This window comes from Typopeltis vanoorti, chromosome 10 (genome assembly GCF_054136105.1).
Source record: "Typopeltis vanoorti isolate ZY-2024b chromosome 10, IOZ_Tvanoo_1.0, whole genome shotgun sequence".
Taxonomy (NCBI): domain Eukaryota; kingdom Metazoa; phylum Arthropoda; class Arachnida; order Uropygi; family Thelyphonidae; genus Typopeltis; species Typopeltis vanoorti.
In genome coordinates, this window is record NC_143558.1 from 45,373,948 (window position 1) to 45,401,770 (window position 27,823).

The 27,823-nt window shown below is 37.9% G+C and overlaps 1 protein-coding gene across 1 annotated transcript in view; it reads right to left on the minus strand.

Annotated features, from left to right (window-relative positions):
• LOC150102381 (sodium-dependent glucose transporter 1A-like) overlaps positions 1–22,678 on the minus strand; it is a 49,574-nt gene extending 26,896 nt beyond the window's left edge. Inside the window, exons 1-2 of the mRNA XM_090399567.1 lie at positions 22,607–22,678; positions 3,631–3,757 (exon numbers count right to left, since the gene is read on the minus strand). Coding sequence (XP_090255693.1) covers positions 3,631–3,757; positions 22,607–22,678 — 199 coding nt within the window. The remainder of the gene's footprint in view (positions 1–3,630; positions 3,758–22,606) is intronic.
• Positions 22,679–27,823: the final 5,145 nt, after the last annotated feature.

Sequence of the window (27,823 nt, forward strand, 5' to 3'; positions counted from 1 at the left end):
TTCAAGCAAATGGTTCTAGCTCTGTTTGCTAAGGTTGTAATAACATAATATACTACTGGGAGGGGAGGTGGTGAGATAGGTTGGTGGATGTATCTACCAACGGGAGTAGGTTTTCTGTATACCGATAAAGACCCATTTGGTAAGATCTATTCTCCTAAAGAACTGCTAATATTTGATGAATACAAAAAATATTTCATCTACACTACAGTTGTTCTGGGATACCAGACCATGCCATGGATATGGATCACTGGATCCAATGGAAAAAAACTCCCTGCTATACAAAAAGAGACTTAAATAAGAGAAACGCTTGGAAATTCTGGTTCCACTGTATAAGGCCTTGATAAAGCCACATATAAACTGCTGTGCAGAGATTTAGTCACCTGGTTTTCAAAAAGATGAAGAGATACTGGAAAGGATCAAGAAGCAATTGATTAAGGTAATTTCTGGTGCAGAATATTGAGTATGAAGAAAAGTTGAGAAGATGCACTTTGAAGAGTAGTGGATAGGAAGAAGAAGGGTGATATGATAAAGACATACATGTTGGTAAGTGATTGCTATAGGATTAATGTTGGAGAGGTTTTTCATAGAATGTGGGAGATGTGGGGGGAGGGGGGAAAATTATGAGTTGTGTTTACGACAAAGGGACCTCCACGGGGATCTTGGAATAATAATAAGACTATATCTAGAATCTTCCACAGCACTACAACATTCCCCAAACTTAAACAAATTTGGCTGCATCACACTGTCAAAAATCTGGGAGACCATCGTTTTGAGACTTTCAGCAAGTGTTCATCAGTGCACTCATAGAGGGCAGCACAGGTAGGACTATAAGAGCCTGCCATTACAATCACTGTGTTTGCCTTCTTACCAGTGTGTCTGCATGCACATGCACTCAATATACCTCTTTATGCCCATGAAGATGCCTTAATGACCAAGGCAAAATATTTGCTGAGTAATCTAATTAACTAATTAAATTTAATTAGTTAATTATTAGCTTTAGAGCCTCTGTAGTTCAATCAATATAGATTGGTTTCCAAACCTTTGGTTGGAAAGACCTAGGTTCAATGCCTGTCAGTGATGTGAGGACATTATCTGGTCTCTTTCAATGAAAGGTAAGTTAGCCGGTCTTATACAGAGACTGGCTAACTGCCCAGAAACTTGGGTTTTTCATCACCCAAAACAGGCAAACCATCCTTGTGAACACACACACACACACACATTGACAGACATAGGACATACCGGGAGGCATAGGGCTAACAACCTTATTATTATTATTACAGACAACTCCAAGTAGTCCTCAGACTCATCAAGGGAGGCCCTAAACATCATGTCAAGAACTATTCAGCATTCACACAGTATTTACCATACTTTGCTTTGAACTCATTCACAGTCATGGTACCCAACAACAGACTCTGGCAGCTTATTCAACTCATTCACCACTCTCCAAGTAAAAACCCTAGTTCTAACAACCTTGCTAACTACACTCTTGCTCAGTTTCCATGGATGGCCCCTAGTTCTCTCACCACCAGACCTGTTCTGAAAAATTTCCTCTGAATTAATCTTATAAAAATCCCTCAGTACTTTGAATGCCTCAATCATATCACCTTTTCTGCCTATCAACCAATTTCTGTAACCCAGAGATCTTCAACCTATTCTCATGAGGTTCATTCCATAGACTAGCTACCATCTTGGTCACTCACCTCTGGATCCTCTCTACCTCCTCTCCATCAAGAAGAAACCCTGGTGTCCAGATCTGGGCACAGTAGTCAAGATGGGGTCTTATCACGGCTCGATAAAGAGAAACAATAACCTGCTTGTCTCTGCTCGTCAAAGTATTCTTCAGTAACCAAGTGATCTCATGAGCTAATTTAGCCACTTTTGCTATGTGCCCCTAAAGTTCAACTCCCTATCCACTAACACTCCAAATCTCTGGCTTCATCAATTTCCTGGAGTAGAGTACAGTTCCACCAATGTGGTCTACTGAGGCTAATCTTTTCGTCCCAAAATGCAAATTATCCTCGAGTTACGGCTGTGGTTGCAATGTCGAAAAATAGTTGGAAGGTTGTGTGGCTTAAGTGCCTGTTACCATTGATGATGAGAATTATTAGCTTTAGACCTCTATTTATTTATTTTTTTTCACTGAATCGACATGAATGATAATCAACATCTAACATCCATAGCAGAATTAATAGCTGTTCATATGCTATTAATTCTAATATGAATTAATACCAAATTAATTTCTTCGTCAACTTTCTCCAATAAGTTGTTCTAAACTTGTACTCCCATATTTTATCATTTCTGAAACATTCACTGAATGAAATCACATGCAGGTCCTAAAAGGTTGAATCTTGTGAAATCCATGAGTACTTTAAGTGCCTCAAAATAGTTAAACAGTTTTCTTCTCAGTTTAATAATCAGTCACATGCAAATGCCCACTGTGCCTACTGTATGAAGTAAAGATAGTAACAAGCAATATATTCAAACGGCAATACACTGCTTTTAGTCTAGGCAGTACAATTTGAATATGAAATGGCACAGTTGCAGACTAGACATCACTGACTGACACACACATACACAAAGGGGTCATATGGATGATCCTAGTAAAGCTCAGTTGGTGCATATGCATTTTGATTAAACCTTCCTTTTGAATTTTTTTAGTTACTGAAAATTATTTATAGAAAAGAGCTACGCTTATCTGAAACAATAAAACCATAAAAATATAAAAGAGAAAAAAGAAAAATTGCCACATATCTCCTAAAGACCACACTCTGGGAAACACTATTTTAGAGATATTAACAACAGTCACTTGAGACGCATCAAACATTTCCATTAGCTATATAAAATATTCACCTCGACGGAACTTTCTTTGCCAGCCTGGCTGGCTGAGTGGTTAGCATGTCTGCTCTCCAGCCAAAGGGTTGCGGGTTCGAATCCTGCCGTGGGCATGGATGTTTGTGATTGTCAGTGGAAATAGAGGTGGTGGTGGTTGGAGGTAGATGGTGTTGATGTAGTTGTGGTCAATTGGTGGATTGAGTGGTGGAGACAGAGTTGTAGAGCAGCTGCCTCCCTCGATGAGTCTTTGGGGCTCCCTGCATAACATATCCTGATATACTGTATAACATCAAAATGAAAAACTGATGATTTATCCTTTCTCTCTGACTAATTGGAAACAAACAAAAGAAAATCTGTGATACATAATTATGCAAGTATACAAGGATAGCACATGTGAAAAAATACACTTAGTGTGCATTTCTGTTTAATATTTATTTTACAGTTCTGTGCTTTGCTCTATCCTTGTATACCTGTTGTTACAAGTGTTATCAAATTTTACTCCTTTGAATTGAAAAAAAAAAAAAAACATGCCTAGCAAAATCACAGTCAAGCAGATTCAATCACTTTTTTAATGCATTCCAAAAGAAAAATCACAGTAATGTGGATGCTACAGTAAATATTTTCATACTGAGCAAACACCCATTTAAGAAAAATTAAAATTCTCTAACTTTCCACATTTTCTCATCATCATGATCATTTACTTGTATGTACAGGATACTGTAATAATACAAAACAATTACGGATTCATTGCTATTTCCAAATTATATTTTAGTAAAATAAAAATATTATTTAGAATACCTAAAACAGAGCCAGAAAAATAACCAGTAAAACGTGCTGTATATATATATGCCATGTGCTCTATAGTTTCACCCACAGAATACTGAAGATCCAAGAGAGTAGGTCCTGTTATAGCTATACTTAATCCCTATTAAAAAAAACAACCATTGATTAGTACTAAGAGATATCACATTTGCTCTATGTTGTTAATTATTGATGTTTCAAAGTTTTTCGATTAAATAAGTGATTTAATACTAAGAATAACCTAAGTACAGGTTTTGTCAGTAGAGAAGAGAAGTTGGTTAAATAATCAACTCAGGCTACTTATCTGAGTAGGTCAGGTTTTTAAGAGTTGCTTGAATTATCTATCAGCTTGGTAGTTGGTTACTATGCATGTTAACTGATGTCAGAAGCATTAGGTATAACGGCAAGGAATTATTAACATGGATAAATGTAGTCAGATCATGTGTGTCACTAAAGTAAAAAATGATTACCTTTAGTGACACCTGACTGACAGAAGAGGGTATGCATACAGGAATAGAATGTGATGGATACAGTTTATTCAGAGAAGATATGCAGAATAAAAAGGAAGACAAAATACTGAGAGTGTTCCCTAAATATATATATATATAGATAGATAGATTTTTTTTTTTATTATTATTGTGAACATAACAATCTTATTTACAGGATTCACCGGTTTTTGGTTCTCTGCAGTCAGGCAGAGAGGTTACATCCTCATACTCTTGTTGAGGTATGTTACATCAAAGTCGCATTTTTTTTTTTTTTTTAGATTAAAGCCATTAAGAGTTATTTTAACATGATACAGTATAAGAACATAAATGTGAAAGAACATAGGAGTTACTATAGCACAATATTATCTATTTACATGAGAGTGTCAGCTGATTAATTTTCGCACTGTTAAGCACAACAATCCTTCTTCCCCCTTTCTTTGGGGGAGGGTGTCACTTCTATGCTGGAAAGTGGATTATAATGCAGTAGCCCTGCTCAGCCAGGAGTTGATTCTGTGGATAGATAGATAGATAGATAGATAAATCTTTTATATATATATATATACACATAGAACCCATACATGAGAAATAGAAGAGCCGATACATCAGTGCTGTTTATACGGCATTCTGGATCTTCTTTCTTCAGATTAGAAAATACAGGGTGTTCGGGATAAATTTGACATATTTATAATTAATTATATTTTTCCGTAAGTTACATGTATTAACACACACTTCTCTTCATTTAAAAGTTTGGACCCTTCTTCATTCATATACAAGATGTCAGAAAGGATGGATAGCTGGAACCCACCTGAATCATGGAAGAGAATAACTTGTATCATGATGATTCGTGCCCGCCATCAAAATAAGGATATTACGACTGCTGCCCAATGCTCCCTGAATACAGTAAAAACAATCAGGCATGAACTAGAGACTTGCAATGGTGACTATGAGGATGTAGCAAGAAGAAAGATCCCTAGCAGACGATCTGATTGCGTTCGTACAGCAGAATTCCTCGCAAATCTGCAGGAACAGGTGTTGAAGAACCCTGGCATTGGAATTCGGGCTTTGTTCGTGGAGTTGCTAACTGTAGTCAAGCCCTGGATAACAAGGGTAGCCAATGGTAGGCTGTATGTATGGCAGCAGGATTCGACCCCTTGCCACACCTCTGGGAAAAGTCAAAAATGGTTGTCTGAAAATTTCTACGACTTCACCAGTCCAAATGTTTGGCCTCCAAACTCCCCAGACCTTAACCCCATGGATTATTTTGTATGGGGCGCAGTTGAAAAAGACACCAATCGCACTTCCAGTAATACAAAAGCCCAGTTAATGGATAAAATTAAAACAGTTTTTGCGGCCCTTCCCAGGGAGACTGTAGCATCAGCTTGTTCGAGGTTCCGAAGCAGAATTGAAGCTGTGATCGATGCTAATGGTGGTTATTTTGAGTAAATCTTGTTGATAGTATTGTAATTAACTCTGCCTGTAATGTTTTTTTGTCAATTCATTAAATTTAATAGATACAAAGAAGATTTTCTTTTTCCTTACGAAACTGTCAAATTTATCCCGAACACCCTGTATAGTTCTAATATATGAGAAATTGATTCAAATTGATATGAGAAGCTGCTGTGAAGTTGAAGTTCGGAGAACATGTTGCAAAAGTTGGCATAACGATAGTGCTGGATTTTGCAAAGGCATCTGACAAGATACCACAAACTCTGTTAGAAAAACTACAACAAATAGGCATGGATATGAAGGAAGATATGATGGATATGGAGAAGGTAGATGACTAGTGGTATGCCATAGAGCTCCATACTTCCATAGGAAATAATGTGATAGAATATATTCAGGGATATTTGCTGATCATGCAAAGTTAGGTAGGTTAATAGTTAATTGAGATGATGTAGAGAACTTGCAGGATGATTTAAATAGGCTGACAGTATGGACAAACATAATGGATGTCATATTAATGTAGAAAAATAATGCATTTTGAGATACAAAGATTACAAGCTGTGTAATTTGATTACAGTTCCCAAATTAAGGGAACTGTACTTACTCCAGGAAACAGATGAAGCCAGGGATTTGGAGGTAGTAGTAGTAGATAGAGTTGAAGTTTGGAGAGCATATTACAAGTAGCCAGGGTAGCTTCTCACAGGTAGCTCAGATTCCTCTTTATAAAGTCTTCATATGACCACATCTGGATTACTATGCTCAGATCTGGTCGCCTGGGTTTCTGGGTATGAGTGGTGGAGAGGATCCAGAAGCAAGTGACCAAAATGATGAATGATCTGTGTCTGATGAGTGATTTGTCTCAATCATATCCCCTATGAGAATAGATTGAGGGTTTTGTGTTGCAAAAATTGGTTGCAAAAAAGGGGCAGGGGGATATGACAGGAACATTCAAGTTACTTAAAGGATTTTATAGGACTGATGTAGGGGAAAATGTTTCTGCACTTGGCTTAGAGTTGCAGAATAAGAAGTCATCCCTGAAAGTTGGGTATGAGTACTATTAGCAAGGGCATGAGGACTTTTAGCTTGGAGAGTGATGAATGAATGGAATGGGTTCCCTGAGTTAGTTGTGAATACTTTGTCTGTTAATGGTTTCAAGAAGAGGTACAATAAATATTGTGTTGATAGTTTGGTTCTCCTATGATGAGTATTAGGACTCCATGGAGGTGCCTGTTAAATAATAACAATAATAATAGCCCATAGGATCGCCTGGATGTTGAACACACACACACTGACAAGTAAAGATAGGGAAGTTATTATACCTCTTTATAAGACTATGATTCAGTACATCTTGACTGCTTTGAACACCTGCACATCTTCACAGATTTGGTCACATGGGTTTCTTGAGGATCAGGAAATGGTGGAGAGGATTCACAAACAAGTGACCAAGCTGGTGACAGGTTTGTGAAATGCTCCTTATGACACAATCTCTTGTAACAAGCTTAACAGCCTCTCTGATAGGCTTGACAAGCATATAGAAAGACTGGTTGGGATATTGGCTCATATCGTAAAGGAAAATATGCAAAGGAATTAACAATGCTCCTAACCTGTGTATAATTGGATGGACCTGAATTCAGAGAATGGTAGATAGAACGTTGATCTGCACTGGTTTATCAAAAGTGAATCTTATTTAGTAATTTTAATTTTGTGATTTAGTAATTTTCACATTTTGCAATAGAGTGATCGCAGAAAGGGAAAGGATATATTATTATTATTAACATCTGACCTCCATGGAGTCAGAGGCTGACTGTGGGAGGTACACACACACTATCACCCATAATGCTCATAAAACCATGCCTTAAAATGATTCAATGTGTCTACATTCACAACAAACACACACTCAGGCAATACATTCCACTCACCAGCCACTCTCCATGCAAAAAACTTGCTCTTCACTCCTCTGCACACATCCATCTTTATACAGTTTCCATGGGATAGCTTCTTGTTCTACACCTCCTCTCCCATTCTGAAAAATCTCTTTCATGTCAACCTGATAACAACCCCTGACTATCTTATTTGTTTCAATCATATCCCCCCCTCCTCCCATTCAAGAGGCTTTGCAATTTACATTCTCTCAATCTGTCCTCATATTCTACATTCCAGAGACCACTGACCAACTTTGTGAATCTTCTCTGGATCCTTTCTAACATATCTTCATCACCATCAAAACCCAGTGACAAATCTGTGCACAATAATCTATGTGAGCCCTGATCAAGGCCTCACATGGATTATTGGCAGCATAACCTCCTTATTTCTGAATGTCAGGGTCCTATGCATCATTGCCATTATCCAATGTGATGTCTTCACTATTTGTGCAATTGCTATGGCTCCTGAATTCAGGTCATTGTCCATCACCACTCACAATTCTCTCTTCTCTTCTACCTCTCTTAAAGTTTCCCCAAGTGTATACTTTGCATCCCATTGTTGCTTACCAAATTTCAAAATCTTACACTGCAACAGCGAATTGGCAGTTCCACTTACCTGCCCACTCTTGCAATCTATTAAAGTCCTCCTGTAAGGCCATGCATTGCTCTTCCCAATTTTACATCATCTGCAAATAGCTGCATATCATCAGTTAAACCCATCCCAATATCATTAATATACAAATTGAACAACAATGGCCTCAATACAGACCCTTGCTGCACATTACTAGTGACTCTCCACCTTTGGAACAATGAACCCCAATATACAACTTTCTGATACTTATCTAACAGCCAGCCAACTCACTAGTCTGCTATCCAGTCCCCATTTCTTTCAGTTTATTTAACAGTTTATCATGTGGCAGTCTATCAAAAGCTTTTGCAAAATCTAAGTATAACACTGTATAAGCATCTCCCCTGTCCAAGATATTTGTCACCTTATTAGAGTACATAAATAAGTTAGTAAAACATGATATTCCTTTAACAAATCCATGCTAATAACCACAGAAAATACTGCTGTTATCGACCCATTTCTGTATCCTACTTCTCAACAATCTCTCTAGTACCTTCACCACAACTCCAGATATACAGACTGACCCTAATTTTAAGCCACAACTTAAAATCACCACCACCTTTATGCAGTGAAACATTTTTGCCTTCTTTCCACTCCCTTGGAACCTGTGCTGTTGTAAGACTCATTAAACAGGCTTGCCAATGCTACTACCAATTCCCTGGAACATTCCCTTAAGACACATTGGATATGACATCAAATCCAATCATCTTATTGATATTAGGATATTTAATGCCTCAAATACCTCCTGCTTACTCACAATTAAGCCATCCTCTCCTATGTCCTCTACACTTAATTTCCACATGATTCCATCTTGATGAAGATGAAATTGATCACTGAATACTTCAACAACAATATTTTCTGCAGCAGTTACCATTTTATCATCATTATCCATTAACATCTAAAAAAAAAAAAAACTCTGTAGAGATTTTCTTCACCTGATTTACCAATTTCTGCTCATACTGCACTTTTGTTTTCCTTATTAACTGAGTCACTCTCCTGGTTTGATCTTTATACTTTTCATGTAATTGATTATTACCATTATTCATCTTGTACTGCCTCCAAAGTGCCTTCTTCTTCCAGATTTCATGTTTAAGCCCCTCATTCATCCATTTTTCACCTACCTTATTCAGCCTTTCGATCTTCAGAATACATTCACACACTGATGCTGTTATGTATTTCTTTGTCAATTTACAAGCAGCATTTATTTCTTTACTACTCACCTCCTCATTCCATGTTATAGCTTCAAGCTATCCCCTAAGTCATAATCACCACCCTTGTACTTCCACATATATTCTTTCCTCACAGAAGTCTGCATATGGCTATCAACAACCCAGGTGATCACTCTCACCAACTGAAGGAAAGTGCAAAACCCCACTCAGAATTACATCCTTTGATGAAATGATCAGATCTAAAACCTCAATCCTCACCTGCCCTCCTGAACATGCCTGAGATAGTTATCTCTCGAGAACTCGAGAAATTCATTTTCCTTATTCCCAAATGCTATCACTTTATTCCAATCTATACTGCCATAATTAAAATTTCCCATAATAATTACTTTCTTTGTTCACTAATCCAAGTTATTTATACATTTCTTCATCACCGCCCTCCACATTTTCTTGCCTATAGCAACATCCAGCTAAATATGTCTTCCTGTCAACCTCCAATTTACACCACGCTGCCTCATAACCATTGCCACTAATTTTCCTCTTGCTATCCTCATGAAAAATACTGTATCCTTCTGTTGCTATTCCCATTAGGATATCTTCATTCAACCATATTTCACTTATTCCAATGATCTGGGGATGAATAAACTCAATCAGTGAAACTATTTCATATATCTTATTTCTGATACTTCTGGCATTTGTTAACAAATAGAACAGTTCATTTTTAGGTCTATAACCAGTCTTATCCAAGCCACTTGTTGGTTGTGAAATTTCCACCATACCTGTCCTTGATCACTCTTGGAATCTTTAAACCAGGAATATAATCTCTTGGCACCACTTACTATATATATATCTGCTATATATCATGATACTACTGGACTTTGCCACCTGACAAGATTCTTTTTTTCTTTTTTTGTTGAAAGTTTTCCACCTGGTTATACTATGCATTAAAGATGCCAAGAAATTATATTCCTGGTTTAATCCTTTATTCAAGGCAAGTGATGTGAAGTCATTAGCCTATATACAATTGAAGTTACTTCATGTGCAAACTTTGTTTGCTTACACTTAGATAAAGGATTTAACCAGGAATATAATCTCTTGGCATGTTTAATTCATGACAAGATTCTGCATGGAAGGTGTGTATAAACTCAAGAGATAGGTGCGTAAATAGACTTGTGACATGGCTATCAATGAAAGTGGCTGAATCCAAACTGAATAATTATTATTATTATTGCACCCTCCATGTAGTCGACAGACTCATCATGGGAGGTTCATTCAACTGACAACATATTTATTGTACCGAATCTTAAAATTCTTAACACTCCTTGCATTAAAAACACATTCTGGTAATGTGTTCCATTCACTGACAATTCTCCACGTAAAAAATCTACTCCTTACACCCCTCACTCTTACATCACTTCCAGGGATGACCTCCTCTGGCTTTTCCCCTCTCATCTTCTACTCTTTTTATAATCTCATCTGGATTAATCCAATAAAATACTCTCACTAACTTAAATGTTTCTATCATATCACTTCTTTTCCACCAAACTGTGCAATCCACATTTTTTCAACCTCTCTCTCCATAGCTAGCAGTCCAAAGTCCTGATATTGTCTTAATCACTAGCCTCCGGACCCTCTCCAGTGTCTCACACTGAAAACCAGGTGACCAGATTTATGTATAGCCACGCTGACTAATAAAAAGAGTCATCTATGTGGTAAATAGGTGCTATGCTTGGACCACTGCTGTTTAATGTATATGTTAATAACATAAGAAATGGTGTAAAGGATCATTTCCAATTATATTCTAATGATGTGAAGTTGGATTGAGCAAAAAAGGACACAGACACACATGATATAGAATCCTTTCAGCTGATCTTGAAAAGACTGATTCCATATGCAATTCTTACCAGACATCAGTGCAATGTTATTACTAAGTGCGAAGTTATGTATTTTGCAGGCTGAGTATGATATTAAAAGAATTTGCTGCAAGTGGTTAATAACGAAACTAGAAACCTAGAGGTGATAGCAGTCAGCAAGTTAAAATATAGAGACTACTGCTAAGGTGGTTAAGTAATCACACTGGATAACTGCAATTTTGAATCTCAGCCCTAAGAAACTCTCCAAACCTCAACAAATTTGGTTGTATAAGACCGCCCCAAATTTGGGAGACTAACATCAGCAGACCTTCAGCCCAATGGCCAAAAACACCTACTTAGCCCATTAGGGAGCACCATCAGGACTTTTAGGAGAACAATAGCTTCGTCAATTCATTCTCAGTTCCTGTGTTGTAGTGCCTACGTGCACATGCCTTTTTTGTAAGTTCCTTTGGAAGATTGCAACATGACATTGCCGAAATATCGGAAATATTTATTAAAGTGTAATTTAATTTATATTCTTATCTACTATCTACGTTGTCAATTCCTTAAGTGATTTAGTAATGCATAACCAATGTATAAGCCTGTCTACAAGAAATACTACTAGTCTGTAGGAATAAAGAAGTTATTTCCCACTTTACAAGTTTTAATAAGAACACAAGTGGACTGTTATGCTCAGATAGTGTAACCTAGGTTCAATGGAGTATAAAACAATGAAATAGTCATCAATAGTGACAATGCTATCTGCCCCTTGGAGTTTAATATATGAAGAAAAGAAGGAATATAGTCTGCAGAGATTGAGAAATAGAAGACAGATTGAGAGTATGACAGAAATATTCAACTTGACAGTAAGAATCTTTACATTATAGGTACAAGAGGAACCATACAACTCATGGCAGGTGGAAAGAGAAAGAGAATTTGGGATCACTCTCTTGGAAGCTGAGTAAGGTTGTGGTTAGGAAGCGTGTAGTTTTCTTATGGCATGTGATGAGTGAATAGAATCTGTATTTTCAGCAAATGTTTTCAAGAAAGATACAAGGCATTTTTAGGCATTGTACATGACACCAGATGACTTGCAATGGGTCCTCCTTTGATGAGTACTCCTAGAGGTGCTTAGATATAATAATTTTTATTATTTTTTAATACATTTTCCAGAAGTCATTTTATGTGTTAAATAGATACAAAGTCCCAAATATAGTTTTTCAAAAAACACATTAACATTCTGTAGAAGTGGCATTGTATGCCTGCTAAACTCAAATGGATAAAATTCTCTAATTTCATTACTTCAATGGTCAGCGAGACAGAACGCAAATTCTAGGTCTAGTGTACTGGCAGGACTCACGTGCTGTGAGGTTTGGTCAAGTATTGCATTATTGCTGAAGTTACTCTTCTTCCTTCTCACAGAAATGTGAAATCCTGTTCATAAGCAGCCTGAGTGATGGACTATATTCTGTAATCACAGAAACAGTTTCTTTTTTGATTAAACACTCTTCTAGAAGATGCAAATCCTTGAAGTGCTAATTAAAGACGTTTGATGCTATTACTTCAGTGTTCATTGCCAAAATTTCTATTACATCTTTATCAATTTCAGTATCATCAACATCTTTCCAAAGTTAAGATCAGTAACTATTCTACAAGGGTTGTTTGAAAAGTTTGGTAAAAAAATAAGTTAAACACATTTTTTTTTTGGAAAGAATCACCTTTATTTTTCAACATAATCATCCATCAAGGTCTATAAATTTGGTCCAGTGAGTTTCCAATTTTTTCATCCCATCTAAAAAGTAGGATTTGTCAAATTTTGCATAATAGTTATTGACAGCTTTGATGACATCCTCGTTTGAAGAAAATTTTTTCCCACACAGTCTTCCATAATGATAATACCATGGATTTTGTCAATAATTTCCTTCGTAGTGACCTCAGTCAGGTGTCTGGAGCGCACCTCATCTTCGATGGACTTACGACCACGTTTAAATTCATTTATCCAAAAATGAATAGTCTTTAATTGGTGCAGAGTCCCCATGAACTGCATCTAATTCAGCTTTGATCTGCATGGCAGTCCACAAATAAAAGTGTTTTATCACTGCACGAAACTCGTTTTTCTCCATTTTTTATGAAAATGCAAACATAGTCATTTTAAATGTTTGCCAAATGAGAATTACATGTCACACATGGCTTAAATTTTGCCAGGAGTCATGAAAAAGATGATATGTGCCAACACTGGTATAAATGAACAAATTGTGTCGCCATCTACTGGAAATTTACCAAACTTTTTAAACAATCCCTCATACTGCTTTCCTTCAACCAATGTCAGCATTAGACACTATTTTTTTTTTAAGTGAATGTTATTTCTATTCAAGAAGTGCTAGTATTCTATAAATGTCATGAGAATTCAAATGCTATAGAGCATCTGCCTGTGTCAGCTTAGCTACACAGTTCCTTGAAGGTTATTAGTATTATTCATCTTCATACCTCCATGATTCTAGTGGTAAGACTTATACGTTGGTTAGACATAACTGGTAATTAATTTACGGAATTAACAACGCATATAAAGTAAATTAATTAAAGATAACTTTAATGAATCACTTCTATATTTCGACAATGTCACATTTTATGTTCCTGAAGATGACAATGTGACATTGTCGAAATATAGAAGTGATTCATTAAAGTTATCTTTAATTAATTTACTTTATATGCGTTGTTAATTCCGTAAATTAATTACCAGTTATGTTCATACCTCCATGGAGTCAAAGACTGATTGTTGGGAGGTCCCTTTGTTGATACATGATCATTATACTGTGCCTTAAATATATTCACATTATACTCAAAGCCTTTTCCATTGTCCTGCATGATATGTAATTCCTGTAGTCTCATCTCATCTTTCTATTTCCCTCTTTTACCTTGTGGTGTCAAGGGTTTATTAATCATTGGACTTCAAACCATTCACAGGATTCCTGTAATATGAATATTAAATTTACAACTACAGTATTCAAGCTATTGTAACTATTTATTATCTTTTGGCATTCATTTCTTTTAGATGTCACCAAATAAATGAACATTTGTTTCTAAACATTATTATTATCAGTAATTTCTCTAACAATAATAATAAAGCTTTTCTATTAATAGAACTTTTCTTATTCTTTTATTGCTTTTATTTTTAATTATCTTTAATTACTTCCTATTTAAATTTAACTTCTTAAACTTTGGTTATAGAAGTTCTATTTAAACATGGTTGTTGTAAACTGTGATTGCCTTCTTTTTTTAAGTATCTATAACTTCAATAATCTCTGTTGTGTGACTGCTTGCCTTGCTGCCTGCAGTGATGGACATTTTGTGAATGTCTTTAGATAAGGTAGATGTATTTCAGTGCTTGGTGTGAAATAACAACTCTACTTATTAGAGGCCCAAAGTGGCTTGAAAAAGTTCTGTGTTTGGTCTCTAGAACTACTTCTGGATTATCTAACCTTTAGCCCACCTATAGTACTGATACTAGTCTGCAGGCTAATAATCTTTGATGGGTGGGACTCATACAAAACATAAAATTCTTCAGGTAATAACCACTTTACATACAGCTAAGCAGACTACAATTGTCATCAAGTAATGCTCATATATCACACTGCTATTATTATTATTATTATTAACATCTCACCTCCATGAAGTCAGAGACATCGTGGGAGGCATACACTATTGCGCACAATGTTCATCCAACTGTGCTTTAAATTGATTCAATGTGTCTACATTCACAACACCCTCAGGCAATGCATTCCATTCACCAACCACTCTCCATGCAAAGAACCTACTCTTCACTCCTCTGCTGACACCCTCCTTATAGTGATGACAAGAGGCCATCCCTGGAAGTTACGAAAGGAAACTGTGAGCAAGAGGGTAAGGAGTGGTTTCTTTGTGTGGAGGGTGGTTGAGCCGTGGAATGCATTGCCTGATGGAGTGGTGGGAGCGAGAACGGTCAGTGGGTTTAAGGAGTGGTATGATAAACTTTGTGTTTCTCAGGGGGGGACCTCCCCTCGATGAGTCTTGACAGACTTTATGTCTTAGAAAGGACCTCCCTCGATGAGTCTTTTGACTCCTTGGAGGCCTGAATAATAATAATAATATATTGACTCTGTTGGAAACTATATAACCCTCCTTATATAGTTTCCAGTGATGACCTCGTGTTCTATCCCCCTCTCCTATTCTATGAAAAATCTCTTCCATGCCAACCAGTGGCAGCTCCTAAGAATTTGTAGTGGTGGGCCTGTAGCAATAAAAGTAAAAAAAAAAAAAAAAAAAATCAATATGGATTGAAAAAAATTATATCATTAATAAAACTGAAATATAACAGAATTTAACAATATTTAACAGAATCCTTCTCTTCGTTAATTTCTACAAAGATATAAATGAAATGCTAGAATTAAATAGAAAAAAGAAAAACGGCACAATATTTATCTACAATAATAACAACAACAACGCTAATTTGTGTTGTTTTTGCTCGTGTAATAGCAACATATCTTGGGCTACAATGCTACCAGCCCAAACTGCATGTAAATCATGCATTACCCCCCACTACGTTATCCCCACTAGGTAGCAGTTTGGTGCGGTCCGCATTGAATGCAGCTCCAGCGCTGAGTATACTAGCACAGCCAGTACTGATACTAGCCCACACAGCACATTGACTACTACAAAATACAACTATTGCTACAAAATGAATTATATAAAATACTATTGAGCAGTAATGCAATATAAACAAGAAAATAATGGTTTTTAGATAAATATATAAAAATTTAAGAATAGCGATAATAAAACAGGAACTTTCATTTTATACTGGATGGGCTGCAGCCGTGCAGCACATATGGACAAGCCACCATTAATGTCAACCTGATAACAATCCCCTGACTAGCTTATATGTCTCAATCATATCCCCCCCCCCTTTCCTATTCATGAGGCTTTGCAACTTACATTCTCTCAATCTGTCCTTATACTCCACATTCAAAGACCACTGACCACCTTTCTAACATATCCTCATCACCATGAAAACCTGGTGACCAAATCTGTGCACAATAATCCATGAGGCCTGATCAAGGCCTTATACAATGGCATCAAAACCTCTCTATTTCTGCAAGTCAGGGTCCTCTGCAATCATTATCTGATGTGATGTCTTCACAACTTGGGCAATGTGACCCCTGAATTTCAGGTCCTTGTCCACCATCACTCCTAGATCTCTCATGTGTAGGGGGGTGCAGTATCCCGAAAGGATACTGCATCCCCCCATACACAACTTCCTGATATCTATCTGACAGCCAATCACTGGTCCAACTCAGAAGTCTGTTATCCAATTCCATTTGTTTCAATTTATTTACCAGCTTGTCATGTGGTAGCCTATCAAAAGCTTTTTGCAAAGTCCAAGTACACCACTGTATATGCATCTCCCATGTCCACAGTATCTGTCACCTTATTATAGTACATAAGTAAGTTAGTGAAACATGATCTCCTATTAACAAACCCATGCTGATAACCAAGAGAATACTGCTGTTATCAACCCATTTCTGTATCCTACTTCTCAACAATCTCTCTCTCTAGTACTTTCACCATGACTCCAGATATACAGATTGGCCTATAATTTGTAGCCACAGCCTTATCCCCCTTTATGCAGTAGAACAATTGTGCCTTCTTGCCTCTAAAATACCCCCTTGGAACCTGTGCTGTTGTAAGACTCTTATTAAACAGGCATGCCAATGCTACTGCCAATTCCCAGGAATATTCCCTTAAGACAATGTAGTGATATGGCATCAAATCCTATTGCCTTATTGCCATCAAGGTTATTTACTTCCTCAAATACCTCCTGCTCACTCACAATTAAGTCCTCTACACATAAGTTCCTCATGATTCCACTCTGATGAGGATGAAACACTCTTATAAACTGATCACTGAATACCTCAACAATGTCTTCTGTGGCAGTTACCATTCTACTACTTTCATCCATTAACATCATTTTACCATAATCATTCTTCCTTCTACTTGACATGTATCTAAAAAATTCTCTAGGGTTTTTCTTCACCTGATTTACCAATTTCTACTCACACTGTATTTTTGTTTTCCTTACTAACTGAATCACTCTCCTGGCTTGTTCTTTATACTCTTCATGTAACTGATTATTACCATTATTCATCTTGTACATTCAAAGTATTCCAGATTTCATGCTTAAGCCCTCATTCATCCATTTTAAATCTACTTTATCCAGTCTTTTGTCCTCTGAAATACATTCACACATCAATGTTGTTATATACTGTTTGGTCAGTTTCCATGTAGCATTTATCTCCTTACCACTATTAATACATCAATCCTTACCACTATTAATATGTCATCTCGAGGTGGCACTAGTGAGCCAAGCGCTGTGGACGTGTCTGAGAAGAGCTCCTGATTGAGATAAGTTATTGTAGGGATAATTAAGTATATATGCATAATTGTTTGAGTAAGAGTGGCTGTAAACGTTGTGCGCTACCAGTATTATTAGTGTGCAGGATTTTTCTTGCCTAAACTTAATTACGAAATCGTTATTATTAGACCTAGTAACCTGCAGTGAAAAAAAAAAAAAAATGGCAGCAGCACTGTCATTCCATGATTTTAATTTAGATTTCAGTCGTTTTGTTAAGTGTGAGGTCTGTTATATGTATTGCTTCGATTACATAAATTACATAAATGATTTGTGGATGTTTAGTCTGGATGGAGGAAGGGTATGTGCGAAGTGTGACCTGAACGAGGAACTGATGAATGATAATATGAAATTGATGACAGAAAGTGTTAGTAACGAGAATGTCGTGGGGAACGTGAGCACGTGTGAAAGAGAAGGATGGTGGAAAGAGAGGCGAAAAATTGTTAAAAAATCAATTAAAAAAGAAAAAGAGCGATTTGAAAACCATACCAGATGTTAAAAGGGACGAAAGTGAGGCGAGAGTGGCGGAAAGAAACGAAATTGAGAGAACGAATGAAACTAGAAATGGCGTGACGCAGAAATCGAAAGTGAAAAAAATCGAAAGAATGAATGATAGCGAAAAAAAGAACGAATGATGGTGAAAGTTAGACGCATGTCGGACTGAAAGTACTGAAACAAAGAAAGATGAATGAGAATGAAAGTGAGAAGAATGATAGCGAAAGTTAGATGTATGTGGGACCGAAAGTACGGAAACAAAGAAGGATGAATGAGAGTGAAAGTGAGAAGAAGGGGGCCGAGAAGTTAAAAAGTTCGAAAGATTTAATGATAGAGAGAATGTGTCGCGGGATTCGGAAGTTGAATTGGATTGGATGAGGAAAGAAATGAAATGGATGCGGAATGAAATTAAGAGAATTCAGGTCAAAACTATTAAAATAAATCATGATGGCATGAAAGAGTTAACAAAAGATGAGCGAGTGGCATTGTATGGCGACTCCATTATTAAATGCGTGCTAGAGGATAGAATGCACAAGGTATATTTTCCAGGTGGTAAAATGAGTAGAGTGATTGAGGCATTGGATATGAGGCGGGAGCGAGCAAAAGAGTTAATAGTATTAATTGGTACAAATGATTTGAGAGAGAACAAAGAGCATGACAGAATGTATATCAGGAGGCTGCTTGGAAGGATAAAAGAAAATAGTGTGACAGGAAGAGTAGTCAGTGTGTTGCCTAGGTATGACTGTGGTGAAATGAGGTGGAGAGCAAGGATTATGAATGATATGCTGGCTGAAATGTGTGAGGAGATGGGAGTACGGTTTGTTAATGTGTGGAAAAAGTTTGAGGGACAAGGTTAGCTGTATGGGAGCGATGGACTGCATCTGCGTGGTTAGGGTATAAGTCACTTGGAGAGACTGCTGCTGGAAGCTTGAGAAATGAATAGAGAGAATGAATCAGATCGAGAGGGGAGTGATGTGGAAGAGTAAGACAGGAGAGATTGAAGAAGTGGTTATGAATGGGGAAGTGAGTTGTATGAGTATAGAAAATGAGAGAATGGGTGTGCAAGAGGAGCAGGGAAATGGGGAGGCTCAGGGTGGACAGGGGTACACAGCGTGAGAAAGGTGGATGCTCCAAGAGTAGGTGAGAGCATGTGTAGGCAGGAAAGGAATGGGATGACCAGGGATCAAGAAGAAACAGTTGGAATTGAAAAGGGTTCTGAAATGAAGATGCAGAAAGGGAAATGGCCCCAGTCTAGCATGGAGAGATTACATCGAGCGAGTGGTATCAGTGGAACTAGCTGTAGATCCAGAAATGAGCTGTTGTGTTTGTATACCAATGCTAGAAATATAAGGAACAAGGCAGATGAAATGGTTGCACTAATTGCGTCTGTTCACCCAAAGATTGTTGGAATAAGTGAGACATGGCTGGATGAAGACAACATCCTGACAGGAATAGAGATGGAAGGGTATGATATGTTTTGTGAGGATAGAAGGGGTAAAAAGAGACGGTGAGTGCTAGAGAAAAAGTTATGTCCATACAAGGTAGAGATGCAAGAGGGAAATAGGGCCAGTGGTTTTGAGGCAGCATGGTGTGAGATAGAGGTGAAGAATCAAATATTTGGTGAGATGTTGTTATAGACCTAGTAATGTGGATGGTGGTGATAGTGAAATGTATAGTCAAATTAGCAATTAAGAAAAGGGTGATCATTATGGGCGAATTTAATTATGGCAATATAGACTGGAATGATGAGATAGCAACTGGAAGTAAAGAAAATGAGTTTCTTGAGTTTTTGAGGGATAACTACCTCAGACAGTATGTAACAGAGGGCACATGAGGATTAAGGGTCTTGGATTTGGTCATCTCATCAGAGGATATAATTATAAATGAGGTGTCAAATCATCCACCAATTGGTGAGAGTGACCATAAGGTGATTACCTGGGTGGTTGCCAGCAGCAAGGACCCCTGTGAGAAAAGGGTATATGTGGAACTACATGGGGGGGGGGTGATTATGAAGAGCTCAGGGGACAGCTTGCAGGTGTAACGTGGAATGAGGAGTTAGCTGGAAAAGAGATCAATGTAGCTTGGGGGATTTTCAAAAACTGTTTAGTAGATGCAATGTCTAAATGTATTCCAAGGGTGAGAAGGTTAAATAAGGTAGGTGTGAGATGGATGAATAAAGAGATTAAGCATGCGATACAGAGAAAAAGGGCATTGTGGAGGCAGCAAGAGAAGTGGAAATAACCAATTTTATGAGGTCTACAAAGACCAGGGCAAGAAGGGTGACTTAGTTAGTGAGAGTAGCTAAAGAGCGGCATGAACAGCAGTTAGCTAATGAAGCCAAAAAGAATCCTATGGAGTTCTTTCGATATGTAGCCAGCAAAAGAAAGAATGATTATGGAAGGATGACACTGATTGGAGAAAATGGTATAAAGACAGCTGTTGCAGAATGTGTGGTGGAGATACTTAATGAGCAGTTCATAAAGATCTTTCAATCTAGTGAATGTAACTTCATGGAGAGATTGAGAGCAGTTGATGATGGGGAGGAGAGACTGACTGTAAGTGAGCAAAAGATGTTTGGGGAGTTGAGTAAACTAGATGCAAATAAGGCTGTGGGACTTGATAATATATCACTGCGTATTCTGAAGGAATGTGCCAGGGAGTTGACACCTGCCTTGACATATTTTTTTAATACAAGTCTTGCACTTGGTCAAGTTCCTAAAGAGTGGAAGGAGGCAAGATTGTGCCACTTCATAAAGGAGGTGATCGAACTCAAGCATCAAACTATAGGCCTATCTGTGTTTCAGGTGTTGTGGTTAAGTTGTTGGAGAAGCTTGAAAGAACTAGGATCCAGAGTTAGGTTGACAACAATGGTATTATCTTTGATGGACAGCATGGATTTGCTAAAAGGAGGTCATGTTTTAGTAATCTACTTACTTATTACAATAAAGTGACTGCTTCCTTGGACAGAGGAGAAGGATACACAGTAATATACTTGAATTTCACAAAAGCTTTTGATAGAGTACGTCATGATAAGTTGACAGTCAAACTAGAGCAGATGGGGTTGGATATTAGATTAGTGCATTGGATTGGAGACTGGCTATCTGATAGGTATCAACAAGTTGTGTATGGGGGTGCGATATCCATGAAAAGGAAAGTCACTAGTGGAATGCCTCAGGGGCTGTTTTAGGGCCATTATTATTTAACTTGTATATTAATGATATTGGCGAAGATTTGGATGGAGATGTTCAGTTGTTTGCAGATGATGCAAAGTTTAGACGAACCATAAAGAGTAGTGAGGATGTTGTGGCCTTGGAAGAAGACTTGAATAAATTGAGTGATTGGGCACGGAAATGGGGATATGAGTTCAATGTTGCAAAATGTAAGTTTTTAAAATTTGGAAAACAAAGATGGGATGCAGAATTTATGCTTGGTGAGAATATATTGTTGGAGGTAGAGGAAATAAGAGATCTAGGGGTTGATAGTGGATAAGGATCTAAAATTCAGGGGACACATCGCCAAAATTGTGAAGACAACACAAAGGCTTCTGGGAATGATGCAGAGGACACTAATGTGTAGAAGTAGGGAGATTCTTGTTCTGTTGTATAAGGCCACACATGGACTATTGCCCAGATTTAGTCACCGGGTTTTCAGAAGGATAAGAGATGTTGGAAAGGGTCCAAAGGCGACTGACTAAGGTAGTTTCTGACTTCTGGAATGTCGAGTATGAGGAAAGGTTGAGAAGATGTAATTTGCAGAGTCTGGTGGAGAGGAGAAAGAGGGAGAGATATGATAGAGACCTACAAGTTGGTAAGGAGTTGTTATAAGATCAATGGTGGAGAAGTTCTACAGAGAATAGTGGGAGATCAGGGGAAAACCAGAGGTCATCCCTGGAAACTGTATAAAGAGAGTGAGTAGGGGAGTGAGAGGCAGGTTTTTTTCGTGCAAAGTTGTGAATGATTGGAATGCGTTGCCACACTCTCAGGCAAGGCATTAAAAACACTCAAACTCCTTGGTATCTGCAAGGAGTTTGAGTGTTTTTAAGGCACGGTATGACGAGATGTATGTGTGATAAAAGGACCTCCCAGATGAGTCTTTGACTCCATGAGGTCTTGGGGTAATAATAATAATAATAATAATTATTATTATTATTATTCCAATATAGCTCCAAGCTGTCTCCTGTGATTTTCATAATCATCAGAAACATTTATAAGACGTTTTTTTTTTATTTTATGTTGCTCCTATCCCTTAAAGGTTATTTCATGGGTGGGTTTTGTATTTGCTTACTATATTTAATGACTTTGTTAGATGCTCCTTTGCTGCACTTAATTACTGGAATAACTTTCAAGAACATATTTATATTAAAGAAAAAGTATACTTCACATAAAAAAAAAAAGATCAATGTATTCATTGCAAGATATATTGGTTTCACATCTGAAGTGCTAATAATTATATCTTTAAAAAAATTTATACTATTAGTTGATTTTGTCAAGATAATTGTTATAAATTGAATATATTGCAATCAAGAAATGGACTTACCACAGATGAAAAAGCAAGATAAAGATTGAAAGTATGTGCATAGCGAAGTGTTTTTGGTGTCATTACTGGCATTTTTGAAGATTTACATCAAAAGAAACCTGCCATTTTGAAATAAGCAAATATTAGATTGATTTATAATTCATTAACTATAAATTACTTTTACTAACTGACAAATAATTAAACAAATATAAACTTTATACAAAGAAGCTTTCTTCTTGACCTCAAACAATAAAACAATAAAAGTTTACTGCTTTACTTCTGGATGAAACTTGTTAAAATAACAATATCCCTTACAAGCATTAATTCATCCCAAATTTGAACAAGTTAATTATATGCAAGATACTTACTCTTGATGTTCTCATGTAGCAGCTTTTGCATAATACTTTCCTGTAATTTCACTTTGGAAGATTAATTAACATTAGGTATCTATGAAGTTTTGATCTTAATCTTAAACTTAATCATCCTCCCTATATCCCTTATATCTAGCAACCCCATGCACCCAACACTCAAGCAAAAAATGTCTATTATGATTCATTCCTTATATAACTAACTGCTTAGGATAGCCTCTTGTTCCCCCCCCCCCCCAGCACACTCAGGTTGGTTGGTTGCTTGCTTGCTTTGGATTTATAGCTACAGCAACTCAGGTTATGAGGCCAGTGTATTATGTCTGTTAATTGTGGGTGTGTTGTAACGGCCTGTTTGCTTTTGAGGGATCAAAAATGTGAGCTACAAGAAGGAAAAAACTCTTCCACCTTCCATATGATACACTTGGGATCCGTTCCATCATCTTACATGGAATCTAGGAAAACTGGTTCTACATGCAGAAATCCAGATGTGGCTTCATCGAAGTTTATAAAGAAAGATGTGTAAAAATGCTTGGATTGATAGTTCATCTTAGATTTTTTACAGTTTCATTCAAAATACAAGACATAAAGTAAAAACATTATTCACATAGTTGCTGATATTATGCTGGTTTTATACCCAGCATATTCAAAGCACAAACAGTTTGCTACAGTACACAAAGAGCAACAATTAGTTAATACTGGGAATGGTTTAAAATTGTAATGAATGATATTATTATTATTCAGGCCTCCATGGAGTCAAAAGACTCATCGCAGGAGATCCTTTCTAAGAAAAGCAAGTCTATCAAGACTCATCGAGGGAGGTACCTCCTAGGAAACACAAAGTCTATCGTACCACTCCTTAAATGCATTGACCGTTCCTGCTCTCACCACTCCATCAGGCAATGCATTCCATGGGTCAACCACCCTCCATACAAAGAAATCACTACTCATCCTCTTTGTCACAGTTTCCTTTCGTAACTTCCAGGGATGGCCTCTTGTCATGACTCCTTCCTGCTGTTCGTCCAAGCGAAAGAACTCCCCAGTGTCAACCCTGTAACCATCTCTCAACAGTTTAAAAGTCTCAATCATATCACCCCTCCTTCTTCTATCCACCAAACTCTGCAGTCCACACTCCCTCAGCCGATCCTCATAACTAACATTGTACAGTCCAGACACCATCTTTGTTATCCACTTTGTACCCTTTCCACAATAAGACTCTGATCAGACCACACTTAGACTATTGTTCTCAGAGTGGTCTGATCAGAGTCTTATACAACGGAATGATAACCATTTTATCTCTGCAGGTCAGTGTCCTTCTCATTATTGCAGCAATCCTCTGCATTACCTTCACGACCTTTGTAATATGTTCCCTAAATTTCAGGTTTCTATCAATTATCAACCCCAGATCTCTTGTGTCCTCTACTTCCTCCAGTATAACTCCTCCCATAGAGTATACAGTGTCCCATCGATGTTTCCCACACCTCAAGACCTTACATTTTGCTGTATTAAACTGACACCCCCCCAATTCCTTTGCCCATCTATCTAGCTTATTCAAATCCTCTTGCAAGGCTACCACATCCGTACTATTACTAATAACCCTTCCCAGCTTCGCATCATTCACAAACAACCGAATATCCCCTTGCAATCCATGGACAATGTCATTGATATAAAGTTTAAACAATATAGGTCCCATTGCTGAGCCCTGTGGAACCCCACTTGTAACTTTCTGCCTCTTTGATATTGCTCCGCCATACACAACTCTCTGATACCTATCGGACAGCCAATCCTGAATCCAGTTGACCAATCTGACATCGAGACCCATGTGCTGCAACTTGAATATCAGCTTATCATGTGGCACCCTGTCAAATACCTTTGCTAAGTCTAGGAAAATGTCAGTATATACCTTTCCCTAATCTAATGCTCTTGTAACTTTATCCTAAAAGGCTTGTATATTGCTAAAACAAGAGCGTCCTTTCACAAATCCATGTTGATTCTCACAGATAACATTACCCTCATCTGCCCAATGCTGTATACGGTCCCTCACTACTTTCTCCAAGATCTTACTAACTACCGATGACACACAAACTGGCCTATAATTAGACACTTCCAGTCTGCTACCACCCTTATACAATGGCACTATTTCACCTTCCTTCCATTCCACGGGCACCTTTCCCGCAGACTTTTATATAGCCTCTTTTTTGCATGTAGCTCCTGTTTAATATTGTTTGCCATTCACTTTACTCCAAATTGTGTCCTCTTCTTCATTTGTGGAATACAGCTTACCATTGCTGCTTTCATTGAAAACTTGGCTTTTCAATGAAAGCCAGACTTTCATTGAAAAGCCAGGTCAAGGGCACTGTCAGTTCCTTAGCACATTCTCTCAAAACTCATGGTGAAATACCATCCAGTCCCACAGCTTTACTAACATCCAGAGTACTCGGTATTTGAAACGCACTCTCCTCCTGTACCTTTAAACCTCGAACTTGCCCTATCCCTCTAGCATTAAAACTGACTCCTCCAGGATGAAATACTCCAATAAAGTGTTCATTGAACAATTCCACTATGTCCTGCATCAGTCAGACTTTCCCCATTTTTATCCCACAGTGTCATTCTTCCACAGTCATTTCTCCTCCTACTGGCCACATAGCTAAAAAATTCCCTAGGATTTTCCTTGGATCTAAGGGCCAATCTTATCTCATATTCCAGTTTCGCCTTCCTTACCATACTAGTCACTCCTCTAGCATGTGTCTTATATTCTTCATGCATCTTCTCTTCACCTGTCTCCTTATATCTCTTCCATAGCCTCTTTTTTGCATGTAGCTCCTGTTTAATATTGTTTGTCATCCACTTTACTCCAAATTGTGTCCTCTTCTTCACTCGTGGAATACAGCTTACCACTGCTGCTAACAAATATTCCTTCAAAATTTCCCAAACATTAATGATATCCCGGCCCAGTTCCTCCCTCCACGAAACTTCCCCAAGGTTGACATCTAAGACTATTATAATCACCTGCTTTATAATTCCACATATGTTTCCGTCTCTTTGATACTCCTGCATGTCTATTAATTTTCCATGTCAACACCATATGGTCACTCTCTCCAACTGATTGGAGATATGTCATCTCACTTATTATCAGCTTTTCTGATGCTATAACCAAATCCCAAACTCTTGAACCTCTTGTTCCCTCTGTTACATGTTGCCTAAGACATTTGTCCCTCAAAAATTCTAGAAATTCCATTCCCTTATTGTTACATGCATCTTCCTTTCCCCAATCTATACTGCTGTAGTTAAAATCTCCCACAACAATCGTTCTTCTTGCACTTGATACGTTCAACTGTCTCAACATCTCCTGGTCCCCACCCTCTGTGCTCCTTTGTCCTGGCAATGTAGCAACACTCCACTAAATATCCTGTCTTGCTCACCTCTACCCAACACCATATGCTTTCAAAATCATTAGTGTCACAGCCTTCCAAAGCCTCTACTCTTAGAGGTCATCACTTATCATAAGCAGTACTCCACCACTGCCACCACACTTTCCCTTCCTATCCTGCTGAAAAATGCTGTACCCAGCAACTTCTATTCCTGTTATTATATCCTCTTCTGTCAACCACGTCACTGTGATCCCAATCATCTTTGGCCAGGCTGATGCTATCAGTGCCACCAATTCCTCTCCCTTATTCTGAATACTCCTGGCATTGGTATAAAAGCATAAAAATGCCATTGTTTCTATACCCAGCATTATCCCCTCTAGACTCCACTGGGCTCAGCATTACCTGATGTTGTCCCCCTTCTCCCAAGTACCCATTCCCACAAGAGACCACCCCCTGCTACCATCCACACTGGGACACACTGACTCATTCAGAACAGCAATCTCTCCAGATGCCTACGTTCTTCCTCATTGAAATGCATGCAGTCTCTCGCATCCAATTCCTCTCTGCTCTCAAATGCACTCCAAGCATCCACATATTCGAATCCTCTCTTCTGACACATTCTCACTATTATGCCATTCAATATCACCGCTCTTCTGCTCAGCTCGACATTATCATATCTAGGCAACACACACACTATCTTTCCTCTCTGTGTCTTCTTTCGTACAGCCTCAAGCAAGAATCTCATATCTCTCACTGCCCTATTTACACCACCACTCAAGTCATTTGTTCCCACCATCACAATCATCTCATCCACCCTTTCACCTCTCTTAATTGCCATAGCCACACTTTCTATCGTTCCTCCTGCAAACACTCCTCACACATCCTATCTTGAACACCACGGATCATTGAGTCGCCATACATTACACCTCTTACCACCATATTCCTTGATTGCTCACATGCATCCTTCACTCTCTCTCTTGTAACAGTTTCTCTCTGTGCTCCTCCTACTTACCTGCCTTCCTGACATCACTCTATCTCTAGTCCCTGTGCTCCCTTGCATTCCTCTCATTCCTTCTCTGCTGCTGTTTCCATTCTTTCCTCTTCTATCATTCCTATATCTGACACTCATTCCCTCTCTTCCACTTATCCTATTCTCACCTCTTCTATCATTCATACAACTCTATCTCATTTCCTCTCTTCTACTGTTCCCATTCTCTCCTCTTCTATCACTCCCATAACTCTTTCTCATTCCCTCTCTTATACTGTTCCTATTCTCTCTTCTTCTGCCATTCCCATAACTCTCTCTCAATCCCTCTCCTCTACTATTGTTACTATTCTCTCTCCTCTTCTCTCATTCCCATAACTCTCTCTCACTCCTTTTCAGATTCACCTTGCATTCGTCTCTTCCATTCGCTTAATTTCATCTTTCACACTTCTCATCTCATTTCCCAGACATTCCACCTGCTCTTTCAGCTCACCTATCTCTCTCTGTAAGTCAGCCA